Source organism: Exophiala bonariae (genome assembly GCF_035927105.1).
Source record: "Exophiala bonariae strain CCFEE 5792 chromosome Unknown scaffold_2, whole genome shotgun sequence".
Taxonomy (NCBI): Eukaryota; Fungi; Ascomycota; class Eurotiomycetes; order Chaetothyriales; family Herpotrichiellaceae; genus Exophiala; species Exophiala bonariae.
In genome coordinates this window covers 1526896-1552699 of record NW_027042477.1, presented here as the reverse complement: position 1 = coordinate 1552699, position 25804 = coordinate 1526896, and the positions used below count along the sequence as shown (strand labels likewise).

The 25804-nt window shown below is 50.1% G+C and overlaps 10 protein-coding genes across 10 annotated transcripts; 6 read left to right on the top strand and 4 right to left on the bottom strand.

Moving 5' to 3' along the window:
* Window positions 1–471: 471 nt before the first annotated feature.
* Window positions 472–1367, top strand: LTR84_005074 (uncharacterized protein; the record flags this gene model as incomplete). The annotated part of the gene is made up of 4 exons (XM_064848646.1): window positions 472–495; window positions 545–931; window positions 987–1125; window positions 1177–1367. The coding sequence occupies 4 exons, from the start codon at window positions 472–474 to the stop codon at window positions 1365–1367; spliced, it is 741 nt and encodes a 246-aa protein (XP_064711270.1).
* Window positions 1368–2161: 794 nt separating this feature from the next.
* LTR84_005073 (uncharacterized protein) lies at window positions 2162–3527 on the top strand (the record flags this gene model as incomplete). The annotated part of the gene is made up of 3 exons (XM_064848645.1): window positions 2162–2459; window positions 2516–2595; window positions 2643–3527. 3 exons carry the CDS (start codon window positions 2162–2164, stop codon window positions 3525–3527), a joined length of 1263 nt encoding a protein of 420 aa, XP_064711269.1.
* Window positions 3528–3714: 187 nt separating this feature from the next.
* Window positions 3715–4191, top strand: LTR84_005072 (uncharacterized protein; the record flags this gene model as incomplete). Its single annotated transcript, XM_064848644.1, has 3 exons — window positions 3715–3764; window positions 3826–4041; window positions 4104–4191. The coding sequence occupies 3 exons, from the start codon at window positions 3715–3717 to the stop codon at window positions 4189–4191; spliced, it is 354 nt and encodes a 117-aa protein (XP_064711268.1).
* Window positions 4192–4642: 451 nt separating this feature from the next.
* LTR84_005071 (uncharacterized protein) lies at window positions 4643–5810 on the top strand (the record flags this gene model as incomplete). The annotated part of the gene is made up of 2 exons (XM_064848643.1): window positions 4643–4853; window positions 4912–5810. 2 exons carry the CDS (start codon window positions 4643–4645, stop codon window positions 5808–5810), a joined length of 1110 nt encoding a protein of 369 aa, XP_064711267.1.
* Window positions 5811–8732: 2922 nt separating this feature from the next.
* LTR84_005070 (uncharacterized protein) lies at window positions 8733–10319 on the top strand (the record flags this gene model as incomplete). The annotated part of the gene is made up of 1 exon (XM_064848642.1): window positions 8733–10319. The coding sequence occupies one exon, from the start codon at window positions 8733–8735 to the stop codon at window positions 10317–10319; it is 1587 nt and encodes a 528-aa protein (XP_064711266.1).
* A 1059-nt stretch (window positions 10320–11378) lies between these two features.
* Window positions 11379–13123, bottom strand: LTR84_005069 (uncharacterized protein; the record flags this gene model as incomplete). Its single annotated transcript, XM_064848641.1, has 5 exons — window positions 11379–11728; window positions 11820–12571; window positions 12624–12807; window positions 12861–12996; window positions 13058–13123. 5 exons carry the CDS (start codon window positions 13121–13123, stop codon window positions 11379–11381), a joined length of 1488 nt encoding a protein of 495 aa, XP_064711265.1.
* Window positions 13124–13856: 733 nt separating this feature from the next.
* Window positions 13857–17184, top strand: LTR84_005068 (uncharacterized protein; the record flags this gene model as incomplete). Its single annotated transcript, XM_064848640.1, has 2 exons — window positions 13857–14217; window positions 14273–17184. The coding sequence occupies 2 exons, from the start codon at window positions 13857–13859 to the stop codon at window positions 17182–17184; spliced, it is 3273 nt and encodes a 1090-aa protein (XP_064711264.1).
* Window positions 17185–17856: 672 nt separating this feature from the next.
* LTR84_005067 (uncharacterized protein) lies at window positions 17857–18815 on the bottom strand (the record flags this gene model as incomplete). Its single annotated transcript, XM_064848639.1, has 2 exons — window positions 17857–18433; window positions 18637–18815. 2 exons carry the CDS (start codon window positions 18813–18815, stop codon window positions 17857–17859), a joined length of 756 nt encoding a protein of 251 aa, XP_064711263.1.
* A 1292-nt stretch (window positions 18816–20107) lies between these two features.
* LTR84_005066 (uncharacterized protein) lies at window positions 20108–23380 on the bottom strand (the record flags this gene model as incomplete). The annotated part of the gene is made up of 1 exon (XM_064848638.1): window positions 20108–23380. One exon carries the CDS (start codon window positions 23378–23380, stop codon window positions 20108–20110), a length of 3273 nt encoding a protein of 1090 aa, XP_064711262.1.
* A 1691-nt stretch (window positions 23381–25071) lies between these two features.
* LTR84_005065 (uncharacterized protein) lies at window positions 25072–25635 on the bottom strand (the record flags this gene model as incomplete). Its single annotated transcript, XM_064848637.1, has 1 exon — window positions 25072–25635. One exon carries the CDS (start codon window positions 25633–25635, stop codon window positions 25072–25074), a length of 564 nt encoding a protein of 187 aa, XP_064711261.1.
* Window positions 25636–25804: the final 169 nt, after the last annotated feature.

Sequence of the window (25804 nt, the reverse complement as noted above, 5' to 3'; positions counted from 1 at the left end):
ATGGGACGGACGAGGTTTTCTAGACACTACCACAAAGCAATAAGACATATCCTATGACCCAATGGCTACTATGAACCAACTACAGACTAATTAATGTATCTACGTACTACTTCACAGTGCATGTGGTGGCTGAAATTCTCTGCATCTCTCGAGCTCCAATTCCTGGGAAGTTTCCTTACCAGCCCGAAATCCGAACCCCGAGGTCGATGGACAGAGGCATCTAGCCTGACCTCGAATGATTGTTAGAGCGTGCTCCCAGAATAAGAGATAATCCGGGGAACTGTCTTGGACAATGTGGGGATTCGACCCGCAGTGCCTTGCACATAATAAGCCATCACGGCTCGAGAGGTATCAAGCGGGAAGTGAGGTCCCAGGATTATTAAGTATCTTGCGAGACATACCTCATAAATTGGTAGTACACGCAGCGATCTTTTGACCTCGAGGCAATAGCAGGAACGGCCCAAACGCGATATGACTTCCTTCCATGACAAAGTGGTAGATGCGCCATTTTCCCAATAGTATGTCAAATAGCTAACATGGTCAGGTTGCCATCACCGGCGGCGCCTCAGGAATTGGCCTCGCCACGGCGAAGATACTCGCATCACGGGGTGCAACGGTCTCTCTGGCCGACATCAACCAAGGTGGTCTTGACAGTGCTGTCAGAGCCCTTTCTGCGGTTGGCGGAGGCAATCATTCGGGTACTGTGGTTGATGTGGGTGACAGCAAGGCTGTGACTGATTGGATCCAAAGGACCGTATCAGATCATGGCAAGCTCGATGGTGCGGTGAATCTCGCAGGTATGGTCCGTGTGCAGCGGCCCCTCAAGGATGAAACAGACGAGGCATGGGCAAGAACCATGCATATCAATGCCGATGGAGTGTTCTACTGTCTGCGCGCTGAATTGAACGTGATGAAGGATGGTGGGAGTATCGTAAGTCATTCCTGAAACTTTGGAGTACTGTTTTGAACGTGTTCGAAATCGTCAGGTCAGTGCTAGTAGCGTTGCCAGTCACCTTGGGATGGCTGGGCTGGGAGCCTATTGTGCCAGCAAGGCTGCAGTAAATCTTTTGACAAAGACAGCAGCCCGCGAACATCCCAACCTCAGAGTCAATGCCATATCACCAGGTAAGGTTATGTGATCAAATATGGAGCATTTCCTTTCTGATCGATAGTTAGGGGCAACTGCAACACCTATGGTTGCAGCCATGGAGGCAGAAATGGGGCACAGTCAACCAACAGTGGCAGCTTGCATTAATCGACAGGCAGACCCGAGTGAGATTGCACAGGCTATCGTATTCCTGCTAAGTCCCGAGGCATCATTTATCACAGGGAGCGTAATGGATGTCGACGGAGGTTATCTGGCGTAGATAAGATGCCTTAATGAAACTGCCACTGGCAGAATCATCGTAACCTAACGCGTTGAGACTGATCTGGTGCTTGCCGTGTTCTACTACCCCAGATTTCTCCCATTGATGGCTTCTGGGCCCGTCTGTTCAATACGAACCTTTGGAATCATCGGAAGTCCGAGATCCGAATGCATAACTCTTGCGCGGTCTTGTTCTTGTTTTCGTGCCACATCTCGCAGGTTTCTCAAGTGGCTTTTGGCTGTTTATCGACTCAATGGAAAGCTTCTCTTCAGCCGAATCGAAGGATCACCAAGTAGCTCGCACCTAGGCCATCGAGACCCAGTAGGCAAGTGGTATTGTGTTACTCGTGCGGAGGAGTTGATGTAACAGCTAACCAAAAGTTATGTTTGAAGCATTAAATACTAGCACTCGTAAGATTTTGACCCCCGGCATCTCCAACTGTCCCACACAGGCCATCGAGTCGTACACAATCCAACGTCATCGGGCCGTATCGGCCGACTCCATGGCCAAGGGGCTCTTCAACAGACTGGTCATATTGTCACTGAAGCAATGAGATTGACAAACCTTGTTCCAACATACATGTTATACCCGACCGAGTGACCAGAGTAATGTAGGACAAGCCAAATACTCACCTGCGAAAACTTGCCTTTGGCGCCCATGCAAAATACCAAGTACAATATTCTACCAACTGGCATGGTTTGGAACACTTAGGACGTGGGTTGGTAAACGAAATCAACATAAAGCTAACACGAGGGATGAATCCCTCGCGGGGAATCGCAGGGAATACGGAAGACATGGATGTGGATTTGGGAGGGGATCTGGCATGGGATTTCCTGGGTAAGAGCGATGAAAAGGCCGTCCCTACTGGTCTTTCGTCGCCTATGTTCGACTCTATGCACATTGAGTCTGTTCCCATCGAACTACACGGTGGCTTCTCGCCTATTTTCCACGAGATATACGACCATGATCATTTCTTCACCGATCATGCGCTACACAACGATATGACGACCGGCGCTGAGCAGGAGGCTGGGTTGGAGGATTCCACGCCTGACGGATCCGTTGATGAAATACAAGATATCTTGTTCCGTTCAGGTACGCATGCAACATTTCAAGTCATCCGTTCCGAGAGCTTAGCTAACACCAGTAAGCTGGTTTATCTGCAGTTGGACCAACTTATGACATGCTTGGGATCGAACCCCATTCGAGTGATCGTCCCACACCTTCATCTGTATGTGAACAACCATGATCTTGTCTGAGTATGCTAACATATGGGAGGGATCATGGACGAATCTGAAAGCTCCACTAGAAATGGAGCTCCTTCAGATCTATTTCCAGACAATGCATACTCTCTGCCCTGTCATTAACGAAGTGGATTTCTACCAATGGTACCATGGCCGTGACCGAAAGAAAAAGAACCGTCCTCTGCGCGAGCTCCTACTTCATGTTGTCATATTTGCGGCATTTGCCCACGTCGATCTGGAGCAATTGCGGCAAAGCCCTTACTCATCAGTGCCAAATGGCCAACAGGCTCTCTTCGAGCACGCACATTCCCTTTACAATTCGTTGCGCGATACACATCAAGGCTCTGTCGAACTGGTCCAAAGCGCATGCATATTGAGTCACTGGAGTCCATACGACTCTTCAATAGAAGTCAATTGCTTTTGGTCTGACGAGACCATTCGTCATTCTGTGCTTGGTGGCCTGCAATCTTCGACCCGGCCCTTTCACCGGGTGATTTGGTGGTGTTGTCTTCACAGAAATCGAACCCTATCATTAGCGCTTCATCGACCGCACAAATTGAAAAAGTATCAATCGGGTCGACTGCCGGTACTTGCTGACTTCGGTGATCTCTGGGCACCCAGTCCGGGGGTGAAAAGTTCGAGGATATTCTCAGCCGCACTATTCATCTTTCTATGCAGATTATCAGTCATCATGAACGAGATCGTACTATTGAGGCATAACAGCTCAAGGTGGGACGACTGGCGGGCTGGCAGCGATGCTCAAGGTTCTACAGAGCCTGTTCTTGATCGTATTGTCATGATCGATCGGTCGATCAGTGTGCTGAAAAATGCCTTCGAAAGTGCTATCCAAGACATGGATGGACAGGAAATTCATGGGAGGACACGTGTGGGCGCACACGTGCTTCATATCATGATCTAGTAAGTACTCGATTCGCAGCAATATGCGATGTGCTCGGACCTAAAAGTAACAAATCCTCAGTGGAACAAGAGCCTCGTTGTACGAGCAGTATATCGAGGTCTCAGATGGCGGCAATTCCTTGCAATGGCTATTGAACAATGTTGCCGTTAACAAGCTCAAGGAGGTTTCTTCAGCGGTGGTACTTCAAATGAAGAAATTACTGGAGTGCTGTGAGCTTCATGATCTTCCGCTTAGCGTGTAAGCGCCATCTTTGACCTCACAAAGAGGGACAGAATACTGATCGCACTTTTCCGCACAGATCGGCTTGGCTAATGACACCAATTTATGTTGTACTGGCCCAAGTGAAGACTTCAGAGGGAAGCCAACACTCGGAGGCTGTGACCTCATTGGAGGTCTTATTGCGGTTGTACTTACCTCTAGGGGAACGGTTTACCGGCATCAAACTTTCAGCCCGTGTTATTGCGAGTTTGGCAAAAGCATTTGATAAAGTCATCCAGGATCGCGGTCATGTGGAGTAAGTATCAATCTCTTCTCATATTAGTGGTGGTAGATGATGCTAATTCTTGATTTGAACAGAAAAGAAGCTCTGGAGTTGGAACTGCTCATTCGTGGACGACGAATTTTCCAAGACGGATTGGCAATTGGTGTCATCGTGCAGGAGTGAAGTGTTCTCTGGGGAACATATTGTGAAAAGTACTTTCTAAATCCACGGAGTAATCTAACGTTCGCCGGAAGCAGTGTGCTTTCAAATGCTGTCTATTGTAGAAATGAGGATGAGAGCACTAGGAAATGGTGGTCAATTGATGCTGAAATTAGTGCAGCCTCGCGCTCCAAATAAGAAGACATTATTGGCCTAACACAGGACCGGGCCAGCCTTGCGAAAATCTTCATCCAATTAATAATTACATAAATACTTTTGCCCGGAACCCGGACGAACCAGACTTTCCTCCTATCATTTCGTACATCGAACTTCTTCCGCATCCCCATATTTCATCTTGTGTACACATTGCGTCTCACCAGCTTGCAATGGGTTTATGATTTCCTTCCTTCTTTTTCCCGACACAGCTTCTGATAATTCCCCTGTCAAAGCTTCCACCTGACCTGACAATCAAAAAATGTACCGACCTGCATCCCGAACGGTGCTGCGCACTGCAGCTCAGAGCTCCCTCGCACCTGCACGGACAATCGTAGGACGTCGATTCGCAAGCACAACCCCGGTCAATGGTCGGAGGAGTTGGAAGAGCAGTGCTTTGCGATGGGGAATCGCGGTAGCAGGAATATACTATTACAACACTAGCCCGGTCTTTGCTGAGCAACCACAACATCGTACGTTCATATTTTACGAGCACACCACAGTCGCAGCAAGCTAATCGATGCTGTACAGATCTCCTTAATCCAAATCTTGAACATCTCGAAGATACGCAAGATCATCAATCGTTAGAAGAACTCACTACACGGCGCGCCCGCAATGCAGAAAAGAATGCATCTCAATTACATTCGGCGGTTGATGCCATTTCAACCGAAAACGCGTCGACCACAGTGGTCAGTGAGCACGAAGTACCACTCAGCACGGATGACGGAGCAGGAGCCGGCGGTGTTGCGGCATTAGAGGAAGAGGCGGGACAACAGGGAGCATTCAACCCGGAGACTGGAGAGATCAATTGGGACTGCCCATGCCTCGGTGGCATGGCTGATGGACCCTGCGGACCCGAATTCAAGGAGGCGTTCTCTTGCTTTGTCTTCTCGCAAGAAGAGCCCAAGGGGATGGACTGCATCGACAAATTCCAGAATATGCAGCAGTGCTTCCAGAGACATCCGGACGTTTATAAGGGTGAGCTGGAGGATGATGAGGAGCTTGATGCAGAGTTGGAGGGCGAGAGACAAGAGCTAGTTAAGGAGATTGCGGAGAGGAAGGCCCAGCAAGAGCAGCGAGAGAGTGGCATTGGGGAGCGCAGATTGTTGGAAGAACCTGCCCCAGCCGCTTCCAAGCCTGCCACCAAGTCTACGAAGAAGTCGAAATCAAAGAGCGAAAAGAAGGCGACTTCGTCACAGGGTCCTGCTTCAGGGACTCAGGATCAACCGTCATCCGAGAGCAAAACAACCGCTTCACCACCTTCATCGTTGAAGAGCGAGTTCGTTGACGACGCACCCTCTTCCATCATAAGAAACCCAACACCCCCACCAGTCGAGGAGTCAGCAGTCCCCGAAGGAGATCTACTCCCCCGAGCGGCCCATGATGCGAGAGGACAAGTAGGTGTTATCGAACATGAGACGGAGAAGTAGGAGGGCTTTGATTTGCTGAAAACACCGCATACCGCATCCGCTGAAGACGAGTGGGATTCAAGCTCGTAAATCCATTATTGCAAAGCACAATGATGGGATCTTGCGTGCATGTACAAACAAGACAGGCTCGAAAAGAGGCAAAATATTGTAGATTTATGGCTGGAGAAAGAACATCACCATGATAATGCACCGAGCTTGGTAGATTACTACGACAGCTGAGAAATAAAATCACCACTACTTATTATCATTCTTGTCATATCGAGGACTTTGGTACATTGGTTTTCGTCAGTCTCCAAGCAATCGAGTGTCAACCAAAAAGAACCTACTTATTAGATTTAGGGCTTGAACACGAAGGTACGAGTAAACAAACCGTTAAAGAATCGGCCGCTCGCCGAGCTCAAAGTTGGAGCCACCGTCGGCACCTGGCTGCCACGTTGCGGTAGCTCAAGCAAGTTCATCCGATATCCTTGGTCAACTGGGTCTTTTTTCAATTCCCGGTTATCGTAGCGGCCACCGCTGCACGATAAGACGGATAAGTTAGGTCGTTCGTACTCGTAGCTTGGGAAGCACGAAGAACATGAACTGGCAATCCAAACGAATTTGCCGAAACTTATACAAATGATATTCATCCTCCGTTGCCGAACGGTAATCGAGCTACGATAAATGATTATACCGTTAGGGAACGCAGTGCAGGTTCCAGGCTGTCCAGGGGGGAATAACATGAATGATGAGATGCGTGTAAGCGAGGAAGCAGAAGTGTTCTCCGTCCGCCTACCTAGGTGTCCACTTGACACGCGCTGCTACGCGTGTTTTGGTCCAGGGCCCCTCTTTTTTCCCGGCGGATTGGCTTAACGTGCAATCTCCTGGCGACAGTTGCTTAGCTTGTCTTCGAGTCTTAGTATGGATATGTCTTGGAGATGCGGGTGTAAGCACGCTGAGTGAGGAATCTCCCGGAATGTTTGAATATGTTTCGGGTCATCTGGTCTGGTGGGAGCAAATGGTTTGAAGGGGGGCAAAGATAGATACGAATTGGGGACTATATTGCCTTCGTATGGCTGATATGAGCTGAGCATGCAGTGAGTGAATAATGTTATGCTGTAGTCATGGTCAACAGAATAATAATTACTAAGACTAGGGGATTGTGTGTGTTGACATTCAAGCTTGTTGCTGCTGAGAAATGTTCAGTCTCAATTGAGGTTAGTTAGGGGCATTAGGATTGGGGGGGCGATAGAAGACCAATTCGAAGATGAGGGCCGGGCCTTGTTGGAGATGAGAGTTGAAACCGCCGGTGAAGTGCTACTCAAACTTAGGATGGGTATCCGAATGAATCAGGGGGGTGTCTGGTCAACTTGGAACTTGCATATTATTAGCAGTGCATGTGTGCAAGGGTACTTGTGGTTACTCGGTAGGTATTCTCTCCCCGTCAACAGAAGTAGAATTGAAAAGAGTCTTTGGCAGTAGAACCGGAAGTAACGTCTTGCTCGTAAACAGCGTGATACCCTCTAGTTTTCTGTTTGGGAGCATGGTTTGCTCGTACATGAAGCCAAAGATGAAAATATCTCCAGGCTAAACCCAAGACCGATAAGCGTGACGGTTCCCACGAATGGTCTGGGCCAATGCCACGATACAAGTGGTCGTTTGGTGCCGGTGGCCCTAGTTGGAGGCGCCTCCTTAGTGCATGCAGTCCAGTCGTGGCCACTCCCGAGCCCGAGGTATCGGTCAGTGTCTGTTGATCTGCAGGACTGCAGCCTCAAGCGTGTCCCCCTTCCAGACTGATCAGACTGATGCACGCTGTTTCTCTGCAGGTCAGTCTGCAGCCCGTCTGCACCTCTGCACCTCTGAACCACTCATCCCTCGCCTGGCCTCAACTTTGTTTTTGGCACTCTGTCACAGGTGGTTTCTAGGCACTCGTGCCCCCTTCCCGTCCCCTCGTCCCTCACTCCACCCCCCAGTCCAGGTGCTCGACAGTGCCAATCGCGCCTGTGCCTGTGGCCGTAGTTCACCGCAGTCTCCTCTACCACTCACCACTCTTCCATTCCTTATTCAATTTCTTTCTCCTCCTCCTCCTCCTCCTCCCACATCCTTCTACCATCATTTCATCCTCCATCGTCACTATTTCCCTTCACCTCCCTCGTCTTCGTGTCATCACCTTCGTCCTCGTCGTCGACCTTCCGACGCTCTCGACTTTCCTTACCTCCCGAGCCCCCGGCAAATAATCTCTTTCCACCTAGAGCCCACGTCGCCCTTCCTCGTCCGTCCCATCTTGGTCCGCGAAACTAGTTACAACTGCTCCTTGCTCAACCATACTCGTCTATTTTCACTCAGCCTTCAGTGCCCAAAAACATAACTCATAATCGTCTATACTTGTCCCAACTACGAAAAAGCTCAATTCGATCATTGCCGCGCAATATCCCCACCAACTCTCTTTGTCTGGTCCAACCCACGTCCCACTCTCACCAAACAAGATCTCACAGATCGTCCGACCTGTACATTCAATCACCTGTCCTCAGCATCTGCTAGCCTTCGCTCATTGCTCAACTGCCACAGCTGGCTGAACTTGTTGGTACACTTCACCTTCTGACCCGGGACTTGTCTTGACACAGAACTGACCCTCACATCTAGGCAGAGACCAGTCTCATCGAGCACTCACCCTTTTTAGATCCTTCCTTTTTACTCGGAAACTACTCGAAATTGAATTACTACTACATACATACCACGACACGACTGCGATAACTCTACGACTTTCCTAATTTTCCTAATTTTCAACCATAACGGTCTATTCGATTCAAACGTCATCCCCAGATTTGACACTCCTATATTCCTGTCTTGTTCTCAGCTCGCTTGGTCCAAGCGTTCATTCGACTTTAAACATCTACGGTCCACAGCCTGCACATCAATTCCTTGATTAAATTCTAGACTAAAATGAGCATCGACGCTGGCGGTGTTGCTCAAATGACTTACCAGTCTCCCTTCAATAACCCTATTGGCGTTTCTGGTCCTGGCTTCGCTTCTCGCGGCAAAGGCTCCCATATCAAGCGTCTGAGCGTTGCCCCTCCTCCAAAGATCTCAACCATCGATGAAACTCAGCAAGCCAATATCAGTTCTACCCCTCGTACAAGCCGTGGTCATCTTCTGGCCGGCTTGAGGACAGCCCCAAAGTCGGCCACGGTCCCTCCTGCCAATCAGGGTCTGGGCCTCGAGGGAAGCAGGTATGCTGCCAATCAGCACGCCAGTCGTGCTCCCCAAACCTCAACTGGCATGTACTTTCCTGGAAACCGTCACTCCATGAGCAGCTTCCAGGGCTACTCGCTTCCAGAAGTTCTCGCTCCTCCTGCCATTGACTTCAATAATGGAAATGACAACATGGATCAACATCTTTACGATGAATTGATAGCCACCAACAACTATCTCGCTCATCAACAGCGTGCACTTCAGCAGCAGCTACTGAGTGTCACTGCTGCTGCTCAGCAGTTCAATGGTCTCAATCTCAACACTGGCATGTTGGGTAACCCCGGCCAGCAATTTCAGTCGCCATCACCAATCACTTCTCCCATGAGCCTGTACAATCAACAATTTCAACACGGTCTTCAACCAATAGTTCAACCGGTTCCTGGCAGCCCTGGCGTATTCTCTGTTTACAATCCCATGACTGGTCAATCGAGCTTTGTTGTTGATCCTGCCCTTCATCAGCAACAGCAAGAAGTCTCTCCACAAGGCCGTAACAGCTCTGTTTCACCGCCACCCGTCCAGCCAAATTATCAACGTCAATACTCGGATAATTCGATCCATTTGACAGAGTCTCGCTCAAGGACCCCTCCCAAGTCAACTCCATCTCCCCAACAGGAGGTTGTGCCCTTACCACCTCCTTCCGCCAACGCTTTCCGTCGAGGCCACAGAAAGAACATGTCCTCTGCCAATATCAAAACTACTAGTGAATGGACCAAAGGCTCAGTGTTGCGAACAGGAAATGCTCCTCAGACTCCATTGACGGGATCGTTCGGACCAGGACAGGGTCGAGCAGGAGAGCACCCAGTGAGACAACCCAAGGGTCCTCCACTTCTGCAAGAGCTTGAAGAGAAGCCTACCTCTAAGCACGAGGGTAGCAAGAACTTTGCCACTCGTCAACGTCGTCGTGCTGTTCATGACTTGGTCCGGGCTGGACGTGAGCGCCGCAGCGATGGTCGTCAATCCGGCTCTGGAGCTGGCACTCCTGGGAGTGAGAATGAGTTCAACTTTTCTGTCTCGTCCGACAATGATTCCAGCTTGGCAGGGAGCACTAGCTTGTCTAGCAGACCCAGTCTTGGTAGCCTCCGAGCTGTGGCTAGTGGTGCGATTGGCTCTGAGATCAAGGAGAAGTCCCGTGAGCGATCCTCCATTGACGCCAAAAGCCTCAGCGGTGATGAGGGAAATGCCATTGGTGGACCTTATGTTGAGGTTGAGCCAGCACGACGCAATACACCTCTTCTCGTTCTCAGTAACGCTGAGAAACGCAAGAGTGTTGTTATGTGAAGAATGATGTTACAAACCGGGCAGTGCCCGTCCACAATCGAGTTCTCTTGGTAGACTCAGCCACTCATTTCATCACGATTTGATGACCACCCAAAAGACTGAATCGCATAGTATGCTCCAGTCCAACCCCTTGATGAAATACACTCGATGGGAACATGGGAATACTCTTTAATGGATGATTCCATCGACTATTACTGTACTCTTTCCTTTACTTGACTTTCTACCTGAATTAGAGATTCACACTCTTTTCATGTACGGATCCGACAGACCTTTATCCACGGGCAGAAATGTCAGGCTACAAGGGAATGTCGACTTTGGGACATGTTTATGCTTTTTGCCACCACTGTGCTTGAAATGGAAGAAATTGATGGACTGATGGCTGGAACGGTCGATAAACAGTCATGAGCATTGGGTCACTCCATCCCTTCCACCTGTCAGCTGGAAGGGAGTTGAGCTGGTGCTATGATTGGTAATGCAACTTCGACAGATGGAAGGCGGTTTCAAGGAGTAGCAAGCAATGCTGGATGTGTGTTTTAACTCAATTCACTAGTTTATAGCACAATCGAAATGAATTGGAATTAATTGACTGTGCTGACTGTAACATTTCCGGTGGGCTCAACACCTTTGTTGTCTTATCTAATCCGCATCCTACCAGTCTGGTAAATTTTCCATGCCCGAATGGTAACAATGATAGCAGCCCGAGGAGGGATCAAAGTTTAGTTTCAGGTGCATATCACTATTCAACATGACTGTTCACTCACTAACCAGATGTGCATTCTTGCCTGGTCTGAAATCTAATTCACAGCTCTAGTAGTGGCTCAAAGTTCAACGACGTCAAAACATTCATTGCGACAACTTTCACTAGCCTAGCAAGAAAGACGGAAAAACACCTTCGGTGGGATTGCTGGTGGATGAGTATGTAGTATTTTCCTTTGCCACACACTCGCTCGAAACCCACGTCCTCGCTATATTATTGCGTCTTTAGCACACAGAGATAGATGGCACCAGCAAGCGAGCGGTTGCATGAATCTCAAGCAAAGCAAAAAAAGGGACCACCATCTAACTATTCAAGTACCGCGCAACCGCGCCCCGCAGCTTCCTGCCGCCTTCGCCGGCGACATTGATGAGATTCTCGAGATCGTCGCCGGCGGTGAGACCCATGCGGCGCACAAAGTCCTTGGCGGCGGTTTCGATGTCGCCGTAGTCGCCGCCCTCGAGGCCAGTGAGGTCGTCCTCGGGACGGCCGAAGTACGCGTTCGACGAGATCGAGGTCGCGCCGTCGAAGCCCTGCAGACGTGTCTTGGCTTCGGCTTGTGCGTTGGGGTCGAAGGCGTTGCGGCCGAAGAACTCGTCGGACGAAATGCCCTTTTGAGTGCCGAATTTCTCGCGTGCGTATTTCTCGTCGTCGTCTGTAGGGTACGTCAGTGGGTGCTTTGGTTGCGGTCGTGGATAAGAGAGAGGTAGATGGAGCATAGGAATAGACTGTAAATGAGAACTCACCTTCGGTAGCAGCCTTGCTAGCACCAACACTTCCAAACCCGAGTTTCTTGGGTGCAGGTGCACTCGATGCAGCTCCTTTGCTTGCTCCAATTTGGCCAAATCCTAATCTTTGAACTCCCATGCCTAATCGTTCTACCTCGCTTGGACTTCGACCATGTGTGGCACTTGAAGCATTACCAGCCTTGGGAGGAGCAATTGGGGCAGGAGCCTCCTTTGTAGCCAGGCCTATGGAGCGTGTCTTCGCCAGATCTTCCGCTTTCTCGGCTTCTGGGTCATACCCAAGCTTGGCTATCCGCTCGGCTTCTGCTTTGGCAGCTTTCTCTGCTGCCTCAAAGTCGATTTCGTCACCACCGACTTTCTTCGCACCAAGTTTCTGGGTCTTCTTCGCACCGAGGACGTTGGTACGCTTGGCCGCAGCCGCAGAGGGCCCTTTACGAATCGCAGACGCAGATGTGGTGCGGATGGCGGTGGGTGCTGGTAGAGGCTTATCAGCATCGTCGCTGTTGGCGGCGAGAGGTGAGGGAGATTTGGGTCTTGGAGCGCCGTTGAGCGGGCCTGCCGATAGGAAAGGAGAGGCGGTTCGAGACACAACTGGGGGAGTGCCTGAACGAGAAGGAGGGTTGCTGGGTCTTTTAATGGTGGGCTTGTCCCATGAGGAGAAAAAGTCATCGGCAGGTTCGCCGGCAGGGGTGTTTGTGCCTTCTCCAGGGGTCGCCAGGACTTCGTCGGTGATGATCACTTCCTCGGGATATCTAAATGCGGTAAGCAAAAGTGTGGGGATTCGAGGTTGATGACTGGACGTACTCTTCAGCATCTCGTGCAGACCTGCGCTTCAGTTCCTCCTTGTACTTGTTGGCAGCGTTGGAAGTATATTTCACCTTTGCATCTTTACTAGCAAGGGCGGCGGAACCACCATTGGATTGAAAGAATTTCGTAGCGGATTCATTGCCTCCGACTTTCATGGTGCGCAACTGCGCCCATTGCCAGACTAGAGTTGTCAGACTTAAAATGATCTCATAGGAATATGTTATTGCCGCGTACCATCGAGGTTGGTAGACCTCACAAAAGAGATGTGGACACCAAGATTTCTATGGTTGGAGGAGCAGTCGAGACATAGATAAACGCCAAAGGGGACTGAAGACCATGTTGGGTTCTTCTGGCCGCAATCAAAACAGATCTGTGGGATAGAAGTATCAGTCATGAGTGAGCATAGCGCAGAGGAGAGGAGGATATGGTACTTTGTTGGCAGGCTTGGATTTCAGCTTCTCGAAGATCTTCGACGATTGGGCTTTGCTGGCCGACATGGTGGCTGCGCTGGCGCTGGAGGGATGACAGCAGACGGTGGGTGGAAGCAGAAGTAGAGGAGCACAGGAGGGAAAGACGTAATGTTGATTTTGACAAGTGATAGCGTGTACAACTCCTATGCGAGTGTAGGTGTGGGTATGAACATGTGCCAAAAGTGGTCCGGTCTGTCCCTCCTTTAAACGAGATTCCAGAGGGATTGTCTGGCCTTGTCTGTCCTTTGAAATAGGGCGGACGCTATTCCCGATATGCTCTCAGCCTTGCACGGCCTCGTCCTGCTTGGTGGTCTCACGTGATCATGCAGAATCCCTATCGTCAGATGGAGTTTGCATACTTTCTGCGTCTCATGTCGCTGGGCTCATACACTCAACAACGCAAACGATGAGTGTCAATGATCACGCTCCGTTCCGAATGTTCAAGCTAAGTTATATTACCTACGATTTGAGCCAGGCGCGCTTCTTAGTCTAGAAGCATGGACTAACATGTCACCTCTCTGGATCAGGTATGTGGCGACCTCAAGGGCATTGTCGCTACGACCGGGAGTTGAGTTACTTCTGCCTGATACTGCCTCGAGTGATGTTTCTTTTGTCTTGACTGCCAGTCGCTTCAACCTAAATCACTCGATCTTGTTGAACTTTTCCATCCAGATCCAGCAAACCGCATTCCACATTTATCCTGATCTTCTCATCAGTGTCCACTTTCTCATCTTCCTCTTATCATCCTCTCGTCATCAACATGCCTACTCTCAAAGATCTCGCATGTGTCATTCAGTGGGCCAACACTGGTTCTCCTTTTCCAGAATATGCCACTCAGTATGGCGATAGTGTCGTCGAAACTTACATTGCAATCCCCAGTCATCCTCAAGCTTTCACAATCAGACTGACGTCGAGGAGGTTCATCTGTGAAGGTCTAGCCATGATTGTCTACATTGATGGCAATTATCAGTGCAACCGTAACAGAGTCAATTTACAGCCACACAAGAAAGATCTTCCTCAAGACAGATCCGAGGTTGATTTCATTGTCAGACAGAAGGAAAAACCTATGGGCGATGGGACTTACATGGGTCGTGAATGGCGCTTTGATGACCACAACATTGGTTTGATGGCTCAATCGATTTTCAGCTCAAAATTCAGCTAACCAATGTGCTACAGTCTCCACCCTTCCACCCGGTGTCAATCAGCGCCACTTTGATGAATTAGGCACCATTGAAGTTCTGGTTCTGCGATGCAAGGCAAGCAACCCAATCCAAGCTGAGATGTCATCGCCTTCCTCCGGTGAACATAGCCTACTGCATTTCGATGATCTGAACCCCACCGAGGAGGTTGCAAATCAAGCTGGTCCGACCAATGGGCCACTGATAGATGATCAGGAACTTGAACAAGAGGATGCAGGTCTAGGTGGTTTATTCGGTCTTTTCGATGGTCCTTCGGATTATCCTCCTGGTTCCTATGGCCGCCATTTGCCTCCGCCTTCGAATGGGTATCAGCCTCAAATTTGGCCACAGCTTGGAAATGCTTACGAACGCTACGATCCTCATAGATCAGCTGGCCCTCCATATGCACCCCAACAAGGACCTTCTCAGCTTCATTATTACCGTCCTGAACCCGAACCTATCAACGTTTCCCGCCAGAAAACTTTCACCCGTGAAAGATATCCACCACATCAAGGCGCTGACTATGGACCTGGCGGACCCAATCGGAGGGCTCACTTTGATCATGCAAATCCCAATATCCCTCCTGAGCCCCACTACGATCACATCCCACACCAGCCCGACCGACCTACATGGCAAGGTAATCCACCAAATGCGTATGATCGAGTGACTTCGGAGTATCAGCGACCACAAACACACCTACGAACTCCAAACACACATGCAGATTATGCCCTTCCCTCTGACAATCATTATACATATGATGCGGAAACTCGTGCCTACCATGGGTATCCCGCTCATAGCCAGATGAACGGCGGCGAGTGGCCAGCAGATGGTCATGGTCGTATGCCATTACACCCCAGTGCGTATCTAGGCCATCCAGGTTACCAGCATATCCAAAGCTTTGGTCACCAACCCAGATATGCTCACCGCCCACCCAATCATCCCGCTTTCCATGTTCAACAAGGCCCTTGGGTTGCTGCACAGCCACCCATGCATCCTCAGCCTATTCCCATAGTGATCCCTCCAAGTCTCATTCCGATTCCACATCCAGTCACTGGAGTACCAATCTGCCCTGCACCAAATCCTGCGCCATTTTTCCCTACACCGCCAACCCCATGGTTCGGCCAGCCTTCTGTTGATCAGAGCGTCCCGCAGCATACGTCAGGCGGTGAAGCAGCAACGAACATTGTCAATACTTCTGGTGCAGATGTGCCCAGATCTGGAGCCACAGGAAACAACGACTCTTCCGCAGCCCCTGATGCTTGGGGCAACCCGAGCAACGACCAAAATACCACTGCGAATACCAATTCGAATAATACTCAGACAAACAATGGCGATGATTGGAATAATAACAGTGGTGGCCAGACTAACGATGGCAATGGCTGGGCCAATACTGCCAATGACACTGCCAATAACAATCAAAACGCCAACGGAGATGAATGGGCCAATGCCAATAACGACAACAGCAATCAAGACAACAACGGAGATGAATGGGCCAATGTCAACAATGACAACAGCAATCAGAACACTAATGGAGATGGATGGGGCAATACCAATAACGACAACACTAACCAGAATGAAAGCGGAGGTGGATGGGGAAATGACAACAGCAACCAAAACAATAACGAAAATGGGTGGGATACCAGCAATGAGAACCAGAATAGCAATGAACAAAATTGGGACAACAACAAAGATGCAACCCAAAACAACACCGGTGGCGGCTGGGCAGATAATGGCCAGGACAGCAAGCCTCAGCCTGACAACTGGAACGACAACCAAGCCACCAACACGAATGACAATGCTGTATCAACTCTAACACCAGTGAACAACGGTCTGAGATCTTTGTATGGACCACATGGCGCTTACCTTACCCCCAAGGTATTTGCAGATGATGTCCCTGCCGATGCAGAAGAGGAACCGCGATATGACGTTCCACAAGCCATTGCAAAGGACAGAGGAACTTCAAAACAAGTTCAGCCTGGGAAGGGGTACATCTACAATAAGAAAAGATGTGCCCCCATATACATCGACACAATGGACGAGCCGTATGCAAGATTCGTTTTCAAATATCGCACCAAAGAGCAGATAAAGAGTGAGACCGGCATCGAAATCACTGCTGAGCCAACTGGCGACGAGCACTTCAATGCATTGGAGCAGCTAGACAAGGCCGAACTCATCCAGATGGTGCTCCGAGCCAAAGGTGCATTGGGCGGACAGATTCCAGCTCCGTCACCAAAAGATACAACAGTCGAGACTCCTCTAATATTGTTCGAGCAAGTTCCCGTCGCCCCACCTGAGGTTCCCTTCCTCAAATATAGCCTGCCACCAGGCCGAGCAGTTTCGAGCCCAGGTCTGGGTATCAAGACCGGAACAAGCAACAACTCAAGCAATCAACAGAGCTCGGCTGATCAAAACTGGGGATCGAGTGGGAATAACAACAACAACACAAACGGGAATGGCTGGGACAATAACGACAGTGGCGGAGGAGCGTCAGGCTGGAACGACAGCCCCGCAAACAACGACAATAATAATAACAACAACTCCGGAGGAGGCGCAGGCTGGGACGGCCAACAAGAAAGCAATGATGCCACGACAAAACCCAACGGCCAGAGCAATACCGGAAAACCAAAGGCACAAGAAGAAGCCGACGAGACTGCCAAATACATTGCCAGCATGGCAACCGCCGCAGGTCCAGTTGCTCTAGATTGGAGCACTCCGACAGCAGCACCGAAGATCCAGACCATCGGGAGTGGAGTTGTCGGAGGAGGGACCACCTCGGTGTCCTACAGCAATGACAAACCACCGACGCCTCCGCTCAAGCCATGCAGCCCGCCCATGCAGTCCAGCGGCGATTGGGGAATGGGACCGCCGCTGGAAGATGAGGCGCCGACTGGTGTTGTCAGTGGCTGGTGAGATGGAACAAGTTGGCGAAAAAAAGGGATGCTGGTTGTGCCTGGGATGCAAACGTTGATTCTCAGGACAAACGGTAGGTCGGCGAGTATTTCTTTCGCCGATAGAGTTGAATCTCACAAAGGTCTACGGGGAATTTCATTACTGCGCCAAAGACGGTCGCCGGTCCACGCTCGAGGTACTTTAATCCTCCATGTTTCCAGCAACACTAGTATGCTGGGCTTGTAATCGTGCTTGGACAGTTCACACCGTCACCGCGGATCGTTCGTTCGGCCAATCTTCGGCCCCCCCCCTCCGGTCAATATGTGAGCGACGAGATTTAAAAGCGAGCTCCAGAGATTCTAGCTAGATAGATACTTAGTATGTCCCTCGATCGCCGGTATCCTCTCGGGGTTTGAAACGAAAGGTCATGGAACCCGAATATCTCTTTTGATCACCGTGCGTGTGACAAGAATGGATCCCGGCATCGGCGAATATATATTTGCTCAATAAATCCCCGGCCGGCAGTCATCTTTCTAAAACCCACCGACGACAAGTTTCCAAGCAACATACATTCAAGAACGCGGTGTATCTAAGTAACTATCTCGCATTCATACCAATCCTGCGCACCCAGTCGAGATTAAGCCCCCGAATACTAAGTATGTAGGTAATACTGGTGTACTCACTCGAGTGAACTCAATCACCAACCACAAAGCCACCGCCCAACAAAATCGCCGGCTCCTCAATGCTATGATGCTCATAACTCAGGGTGCCGACACCGCCAGCATCCATGATCAACGCCGTTTCGGTCAGCGGCTTCCCAACCCACCTGATGGCGAACGCACGGAGAATATGTCCGTGGCCCACGACCATTACATCGCCCGTGACATGGTCCTGCTTCGGCTTCCCAATGACCGGCTTGTGGTACTTCTCGCGGATCTCGGCGATTAAATCATCGACGCGCGCGATGATGTCCTCTGGGCTCTCTCCGCCGGGACATCCGTCGCGCCAGATGTCCCAGGGCCCGAGGCCTGCGGCCTTGCGACGTGAGCGGATTTCCGCCGATGTAATTCCCTCGTAGTCGCCATAGTCCCATTCGGCGATGCGCGGGGTTATGGTTACTGGCGCGGTCGTGTGGTGCGGCGATGGCTCTTCGGCGGGCTTTTGGGTCGCGCTGTCGCCGCTGGATGCAGTTTGCCATGGGTATGGATCGTGGCAGCCTAGGTTGAGAAGCTCGACAGTGCGTTGGGCACGGTGTCGGGGTGAAACATAGCTGTTTATTGCCGGGGCTTTGTTTAGTAGAACTCTCTGTCTGAAGTGGCAGGCATAACATGATTTCAATGTTTCGTTGTCTTGATCTTCCTAGCACAAAGCTCACAGTGGTTCTGTTGTACCGTTTCATTCTTCATTCATAGGGGATCGCCAGGTCTGGGGCCGGACGGGGTAAGAGCCACTGGCAGGAGATATTGAACCTACATATGAACCAATTGACTCGGCACAATCAATCTATCAGGGCCAACCAGTGCCCGGCCTGTAGCTCGTACTCGCTTCTCTCCATTTGATGTCAATGGAATATCGCTTGTGCCTGTGTGTCGTCCATCTAGCGACCACTCGGTTTCTCCGTGGCGGACAATGAAGCATCGTGGTGTCGTCATGGTTGACGAGATGAGGTGGTGGTTGAAGCTACTCAGTAGTTGGTTTCTGAATCAAACATCAAGCCGATCGATAACCAAGTACTAAGTACTAAGCACTTATGCGTGGGAGGAAGACAGTGATATAAAATCTTCAAACCCCCGAATATATTTCCGGAACACACAGGATCAACGAATATGAGGACCTCCAAGATCAATAATGAGAGACGACGGAGACACTGATGCAACTAAGAGAGGAAGAAGAATGTAGAACAGAATTGTCGAGTTAACCTGATGTTGCAGAGTCCTACCTTACTTCGTAGTCATCACCTAGGTGGTTACCACTACAGGAAGCTGTCCGCTGTTTCCAGATAGGCTCGTTCGGGCTGGGTACTACACAACTTTTTGTTCGCTGCTGGGTCTGATGACGGCAGTGATGAGGGGCACCCAACGGGGAGGGGCAGACCAAATTACATAAGTTGCTTACCTAAAATGGTAAGCAGAGCAGGAACACCCGAGAGACACTCAATACTAATGAGCCAGGGTAAGCATGCGGTGTTGCAGATAGCTGATTGACTATGGCTCATAGGATTCACCCTGACAACGAGGAGATTGCTTGTTGTCTACGTTGGAATCTACTAGTATTAGGCCACACGATTCTGTGGGCGATGTACCTGTCGCGGGTGGTGGTAATCTGAAGGATGGTGTGGACACTCTAGGAAACATTAGTAGTCCAGTACGAAAGTTATCCAAGGGGAGAGCACCCGAGTACTTATTAAGTACTAGTTACCAAGTCAGACAAAACCAGGAGCAATTACGCCCAACATTTTTTGTCATTATCATGAACTACAAACCTCTGTCTACTACTATATAGTACTAGTTACCTAAGTACTTGATACTTTGTACTCAGTGCTCAACAACTTGAACTATCTCCTGTCCCCATCCTCTCTCATTCCGTCGTCCATTTCAGAGCAATCCGTCTCAAAAGAAAAGGAAAAGCGAAGGTGATTACTTAGTACTTACTTATCTACATTCAGTAAAGATCGATATAAAAACGAACATGAAAGACACTTGCAAGACACCCGGTGATCCTCCGCTGGGTACGCATGTCAGTCGCTCCATCCAAATCAAACACCTATTTAGTACTTAGTACTAAGTTCTTAGTATTGCCCAACACCCACCACCAGAAAGCAAACTCCTTTTTTTCGCTAATGCAGCAAGCCGACCTCGAGGAAAGGAAAATCGTTTCTTTGTTCTGAGTGTGTCCGTCTCCGGGGGTATTATGAGTTCTTCTTTCAGCTGTTTGTCTCGTCTGATCATTCTTCAATCAACATCGGTATCATGCCCATTTCCATGGTCTCGAGTTTCTCATCCCCAGAAGAGCTTAGTTCTTCTAGATCTTCCACCCCGATAGTGATTTCCGCACGCATAGGTTTGGGGCCCTTCTCGACCTTGGGCTTTCTCGCCCAGCCGATGAGCATCTTCCACCCAGATCCCTGCTCTCGTCCTTCCTCGATTACTTCATCCACGCCTTCGAGCCAGCGGGATTGTTCTCGACCTGACTCCGATCGGACTTTGACAAGCCATTCCTCCCACAACCTTGCCCCCAACAACCCCGTGAGATCAGCGACGTCTTCTGTGGTCCCTACAGGACCTTGCACTGCTTCGACATCCATGTATTGTTTGACAATCTTGCTGATGGTGGAAACCTCACTGATAGGACGAGGTGCAGGGACAAATGGTTTTGCTCCTTGTCGCCAAGTCTGCCATCCACCAGTATAGCCATGGATTTGTTCGTCGGCCTCACTGATTGGCTTTCTACCCATAGGCATGAACATCCAAGCTCGTTTGACCCCTACAAAGCCCTCTTTCTTTAATCTTCGCAGCCAGCTTCTAGCAGCCTCTCTCTCATAGCCACGACGGTGAAGCTCGAAGCCAAATTCGACGCTCATGGCTTCTCCCCTTGGACCTGCGTGTGCAATGGTCGAGTCCATGATCATGTAGTCTAGGTATCCGCCTGGTTTGAGCACTCTCATACATTCACGCAGAGTCATTTCCCACTCATCAATTTCAGGCACTCCGGGAACTGGATTGTTCTTCAGAAGTACATGCAATGAACGAGCAGAGACAACATCGAAATGACCACTGCGGAAGGGCAATTGCCAGAGATGAGGGACAGATACAGTCCGATGATTAGGTGGTGCTTCAGGTTTTGGCATCCCAGAAGGACGTTGAGATTGTGCCTGCTGTTTTGTGACAACGGTGTAGACTTTGACATTCGGCCACTCATAAGCAGCGTTCCAAGCCCAAGATGCAGAGGACGTTCCACCAATATCCAGAATGCGTATGCGTTTGTTTCCAACGCAGGAGGGATCGTCCAGAGGTATTGTTGATTTTTGCTTGAGTCTCTGGCACGCTTCGTTTGATGCCAGGAGGCGGCCATGGTATAATGCTCTCAAAGCATCAACTTGCCAGTTTGAGGGCTCGAGAGAAACTAAGGCAGCCTGCTCACGTTCAAGCGTCTTGAAAGCCATCTGCTCCGCAGTGCGATCGAAGATGCCAGTCTGACGTGGGTTTTGACTGAAAGGACCAGCATACTTTGGCCTGCTAGGCTCAACCATCGTGTGCTGTCCCAGTAGATTTGTCACATGCTTCTCAGGAAAAGCAATGCGGGCAGACTGAACAGCCTCCAGACGAGAAGTTGCATGGATGAATGCATCTCTTCGTTTGCGATTGGCCACGAGATGCTTGAAAGCAGCAAGGAAGATAGGCTCCTTCGCCTCGGGCTCACTTTCTGGGCTGTACTTGTTATCTCCGTCAATAACAACAGCGACATCGAGTTTGGGTTGGTTTGAAAATTGAACTGTTCGGCGGGCGACCTTTGCGGTTTCATCCACTGTAGATGCCCTAGCCTCTTTCTGGAATTCCAAATCTGGGTCTTCACCAAGCAAGGACGAAATGTACCCCGTCTGTGCTGCAAGCCATGAACCAGTTCGATCCAAATACATTCCTGCTGAATGCTGAAGATCAGCCCCATAGTTTTCATCGTACTCGAAGCTTGCGCTGATATTTTCCTCGGGGTTGTTTTCAACAACTCCGGAGCCATACAGGTCATCATCTTCTGACTGCAGACTACGTCTTCTGCTGGATGTCGTTCCATCTGATAGATTGAATGTGGCTTGACGAGCGGTAGGAGGTCCCTCGGTCATCGTGGTGTCTTCTACAGCAAGGACTGTTTCGACCACATTGCTTGAGCTAGAATTCTCCCAAGGTCGGTTGTAGAATAGTTCGGCAGTGGCAGTACTTGGGACGCTGGGCCCTTTCGGTTTGCTGAGGCACCAGGTATGACGAGAACCATTTTGTAAAGACGAAAAGAAGCCACCAGGAGAAGGTATGCTTAGCTGGGAAAAGCTGTAATCTGAAACTGGGGTGACACCGTCTGCACTACGAGGCCGGCTGATGGTGCCTGGCTCTGACAGCTCCCGCATCTCTTGTCCTCTCCCAGTTCTTTTGGAAGGACGTGATCCACCAGAGGAAGGATTGGAAACTTCGTCGGGACTTCTTTGCCTTGAGATTTGTTGCAAGGTCTGCAAAGCCTCAAGGGGTAGTCTTACACCGACATCAGAGCCATCAGAAGTGGGTTTCTGGTCGAGTCCCTTCAACTCGGCGATTGTAGGCATCAAAGGGGACAGGTCTTGAGGTGTTGCTCCAGGAACCTGTGGGAAACTGACAACCATGTCGGTCCAGTCAACTGGTGATCGAAGGCTGGACGGGCCACCAGCAGAATGAGCCTCTGCAGGTGACAGAAGAATACTGTGGCCGTCACCGAGAGCAATTTCGAGGTGCTGTTGTTGTATAGCTCTGGCCGGCATATTACCCCAACTTTGGCCTTCGGTCAATTGTTGATGCCTCATGTCTGGTGTGACAGGACCGCTTTGGCCAGACACACAGGGGGATTCCGAGGTGGTACTGTTGCTGTCACCTAGAGATGGTGGCGCGTTAAAGGCCGGGACAGCTCTTGACAAGGCGGACAGGACTGTCGGTGAGAGTCGAATCTTGGTAGCAGGTGACATACCCATACTGATTTCTTTGATGGGACTTCCCATGGATGAATCCCAGGAGTCCGAAGGAATCAATAGCGCCGGATACCTGTTGCGGCTGGATCTGTTACTAACCAGACTGTTCCTGCTGGATTCGGTGGCGAAGCTTGTCGGATCACTGGCGAGAGATGGGCAGTCATCACTAAAGACTGTGCCGGATTCACTGCCACTATAGGAGCTCCTGATAGATTGCCGATGAATGCCTTCACCAGCACTGCTTGCAGGAGAAGGGCCACACGAGTCAGAAGAGACCGGGGAAGGAGGATAAGTTGTCGTTGTTGCCAGAGAGCTTTTGCGAGGAGCGGCTGTGAATAGTTTGGGGTCCCATGCTGCCGGACGACCGATGATGGTCGTATCACTTCCATCGCCTTCACTGTCGCTCTTGACCGAGTGGTGTGAGTCCTCCTTCTCCTCAAGAATAGTATTAAGGTGCCGAGCGCGGCTCAGCCGGGCTGGTTGTTGATAAACAGTTGGCAGTAGAGTACTCATGCCTGCAAGGTCCAGCCTTCGCTTGATATATTAGGTATATTCGACTTGGCGAAGTGGTTATGGATCTCTGCTCATCGATTGCCGGTCCAGCCGAACGTGAGGATCTAGGGAATTGGTATTAAGAGTTGATATACGTTGCTGCTCAACAGGCAACGGGGTGGGTAGAAACGAGAATCAATTAACGAGGGAAAGCTGAAAGCGGCCAGCAGCTACAGCGATGATGATCTGAGGAGGAAGGGAGAATCAGGAAGAGACGGAGTGACATGGAAGAAGCTAAGGTAATGAGACTGGACGGAAGACGATGGGATGGTAAGAAAGGAAGATGGAGATGACTGGAGCGAAGCGCCGTGAATACAAACATTGACGCTCATGGTGAAGAAGCGGTGGTTAACTGAGCGGTTGTGGGATGTCACGCAGTTCTCTGGCCAATTCAGACCGAAGCAGGCTGTGGACTCGTCGATTGGACCATCAGCTGGTGGACGAGTCTTAGCATGCAAGATATCAGCGGCCAGTCGGTCGAGGAAGTAAAATAAACCAATACGGTGAGCTATCGAAATGCGACCAGCGAGACGCGCAGGACAAAGTGGAATCGTCACTAATGAGAAGGCTTTGATTTCGATAGCGGCTGAAGACGTTCGACGTGTTGGCAGGACGTTGGAAGAGAGACAAGGAAGGAGCAACTTGAGTGGTAGAAGGCCACGGAGCTATGTAAGGAAGGTGGGGATGTTTGGGGTTTGGTTGGTGGCACTTGCCTTAGCGTTTCTTGGTGGGCGCTTACAAGCAGACCGTGGCAGACCAAAGCACATCTTCGTTCTATTTCTGGCACTCTCCCTTCACTCTTTCTATCCAATCTCTGCTTGCCTTTGGTCTTTCGTCCATGTCTGGAAATTTATCGAGATCATCAGATCAATCGCAGAAGACCAGAATGCAATAGTTGTCTGAAGTCGGATGTTCCAGGATCAATAAGACACTTCGCGTATGAGGCTGGACCACCCTAACCTGCAATCGGCAGTTCCCGGTGTTCAGCCTGAGTTCTCAGTGCCACAGTACTAAGGAATCATTGCCCTTCTCATTTAATAGGAGATCCTGTAATCGGTGATATGTGTCTCGTCATCAGCAACGGCGTTACGCCTCATTGATTCTGCCACTAAGTGCTGGCTTGGGATCATGCAATAATGCCGGAAGAGTATCGTAATATGTCTGATCGCGCTCTCGAGGCGCCCCAAAATGAACCCCACTCCCTTCACTGCACAGATCTATTCCTTTAAGCAGGCGGAACTCAGTTGCAGGCTTTATGCGAGTAAATCTTGATCATTCCATCAATTGTCTTATCATCCCGTTCGTCATTAAACACTGAAGCGATGAGAGCATCAAAGACCTCCTGCAGACATTACAGAGCCCGATCGACGGCATATCCACCGATGTCTCCAAAGCTCCTGCTTTCCGGGGCTTGAGTCTCGCACGGAAATCAGCGTCGGTGCTACCTACGCCATACCTGCCCACACTCTGTGGTCTCGAGGTCGAATGTGTTGTGGAATGCTTGTGTGTGTGGTTCGGCAGCGGCACAGCCATGGATCGATCTGCCACATGAAATAACTAACCCGAGCAAACCCTCCAAGGTCTAATATGGTAGTTCATCTCTTTCTCCAGGTACACGATGATCCAATCCTTCTTTGAGATCAATTTCTGCATCAGACCACCCCGCCGCTTTTGAGTATCTTCCGAATGACAGGGTTTTTCTTTTGACCGTAATCAACATCATCAATAGCCGATTTGGAAAGTTGTAGCTTGACTCGACCATATTCTTCTTTGAATGCTTCAAGTTCCGGCAATCGAAGAGTGTTTCGGAGGGCAAGATGGCAACGAACAACAAGCTGACCCGCAGGGTCGTCCTCTCGGATAATGTAAACGCTTTGATCCGCCAGAGGATTGCGTACGTGAGGCTTCATGCTGATTCTCCCGTGGATGCCACCATCTCCATAACATTTGTAGTGTTCCTCAGGACTAGGCTCGTGAACAAGTGCTTCACGTGCTTTGGCGGCATTTTCTGCATCCGGAACCGTAATGACGATGTCTATGTTGGGTTTTGCTGCAAGGCCAGGGACGGCAGTGCTACCAACGTGCTCTATCAGCCTGTAAGTAACTGAACATAGATCAAGGTATTTTTTAAGCTTCTTCGCAATGATGTGAAATTGTATCGGCCAGTTGGGATCATATTCAAGGATGGTCACTACTGGATGAGAAATGATATCCATTTTGATTGATTCAGAAAACAGAACACTCCTCTGCAGCACCAGCACGGCGAAGTGTGATGGTACCTATAGTAATGATCAGACAGAGTCTCTTTGTGCTACTTTTCGTGGTTTCAAGCAAACGTGGCTGCAGGGGTGATATAGGTTAGAGACAAATGGTGGAGAGAGCCGA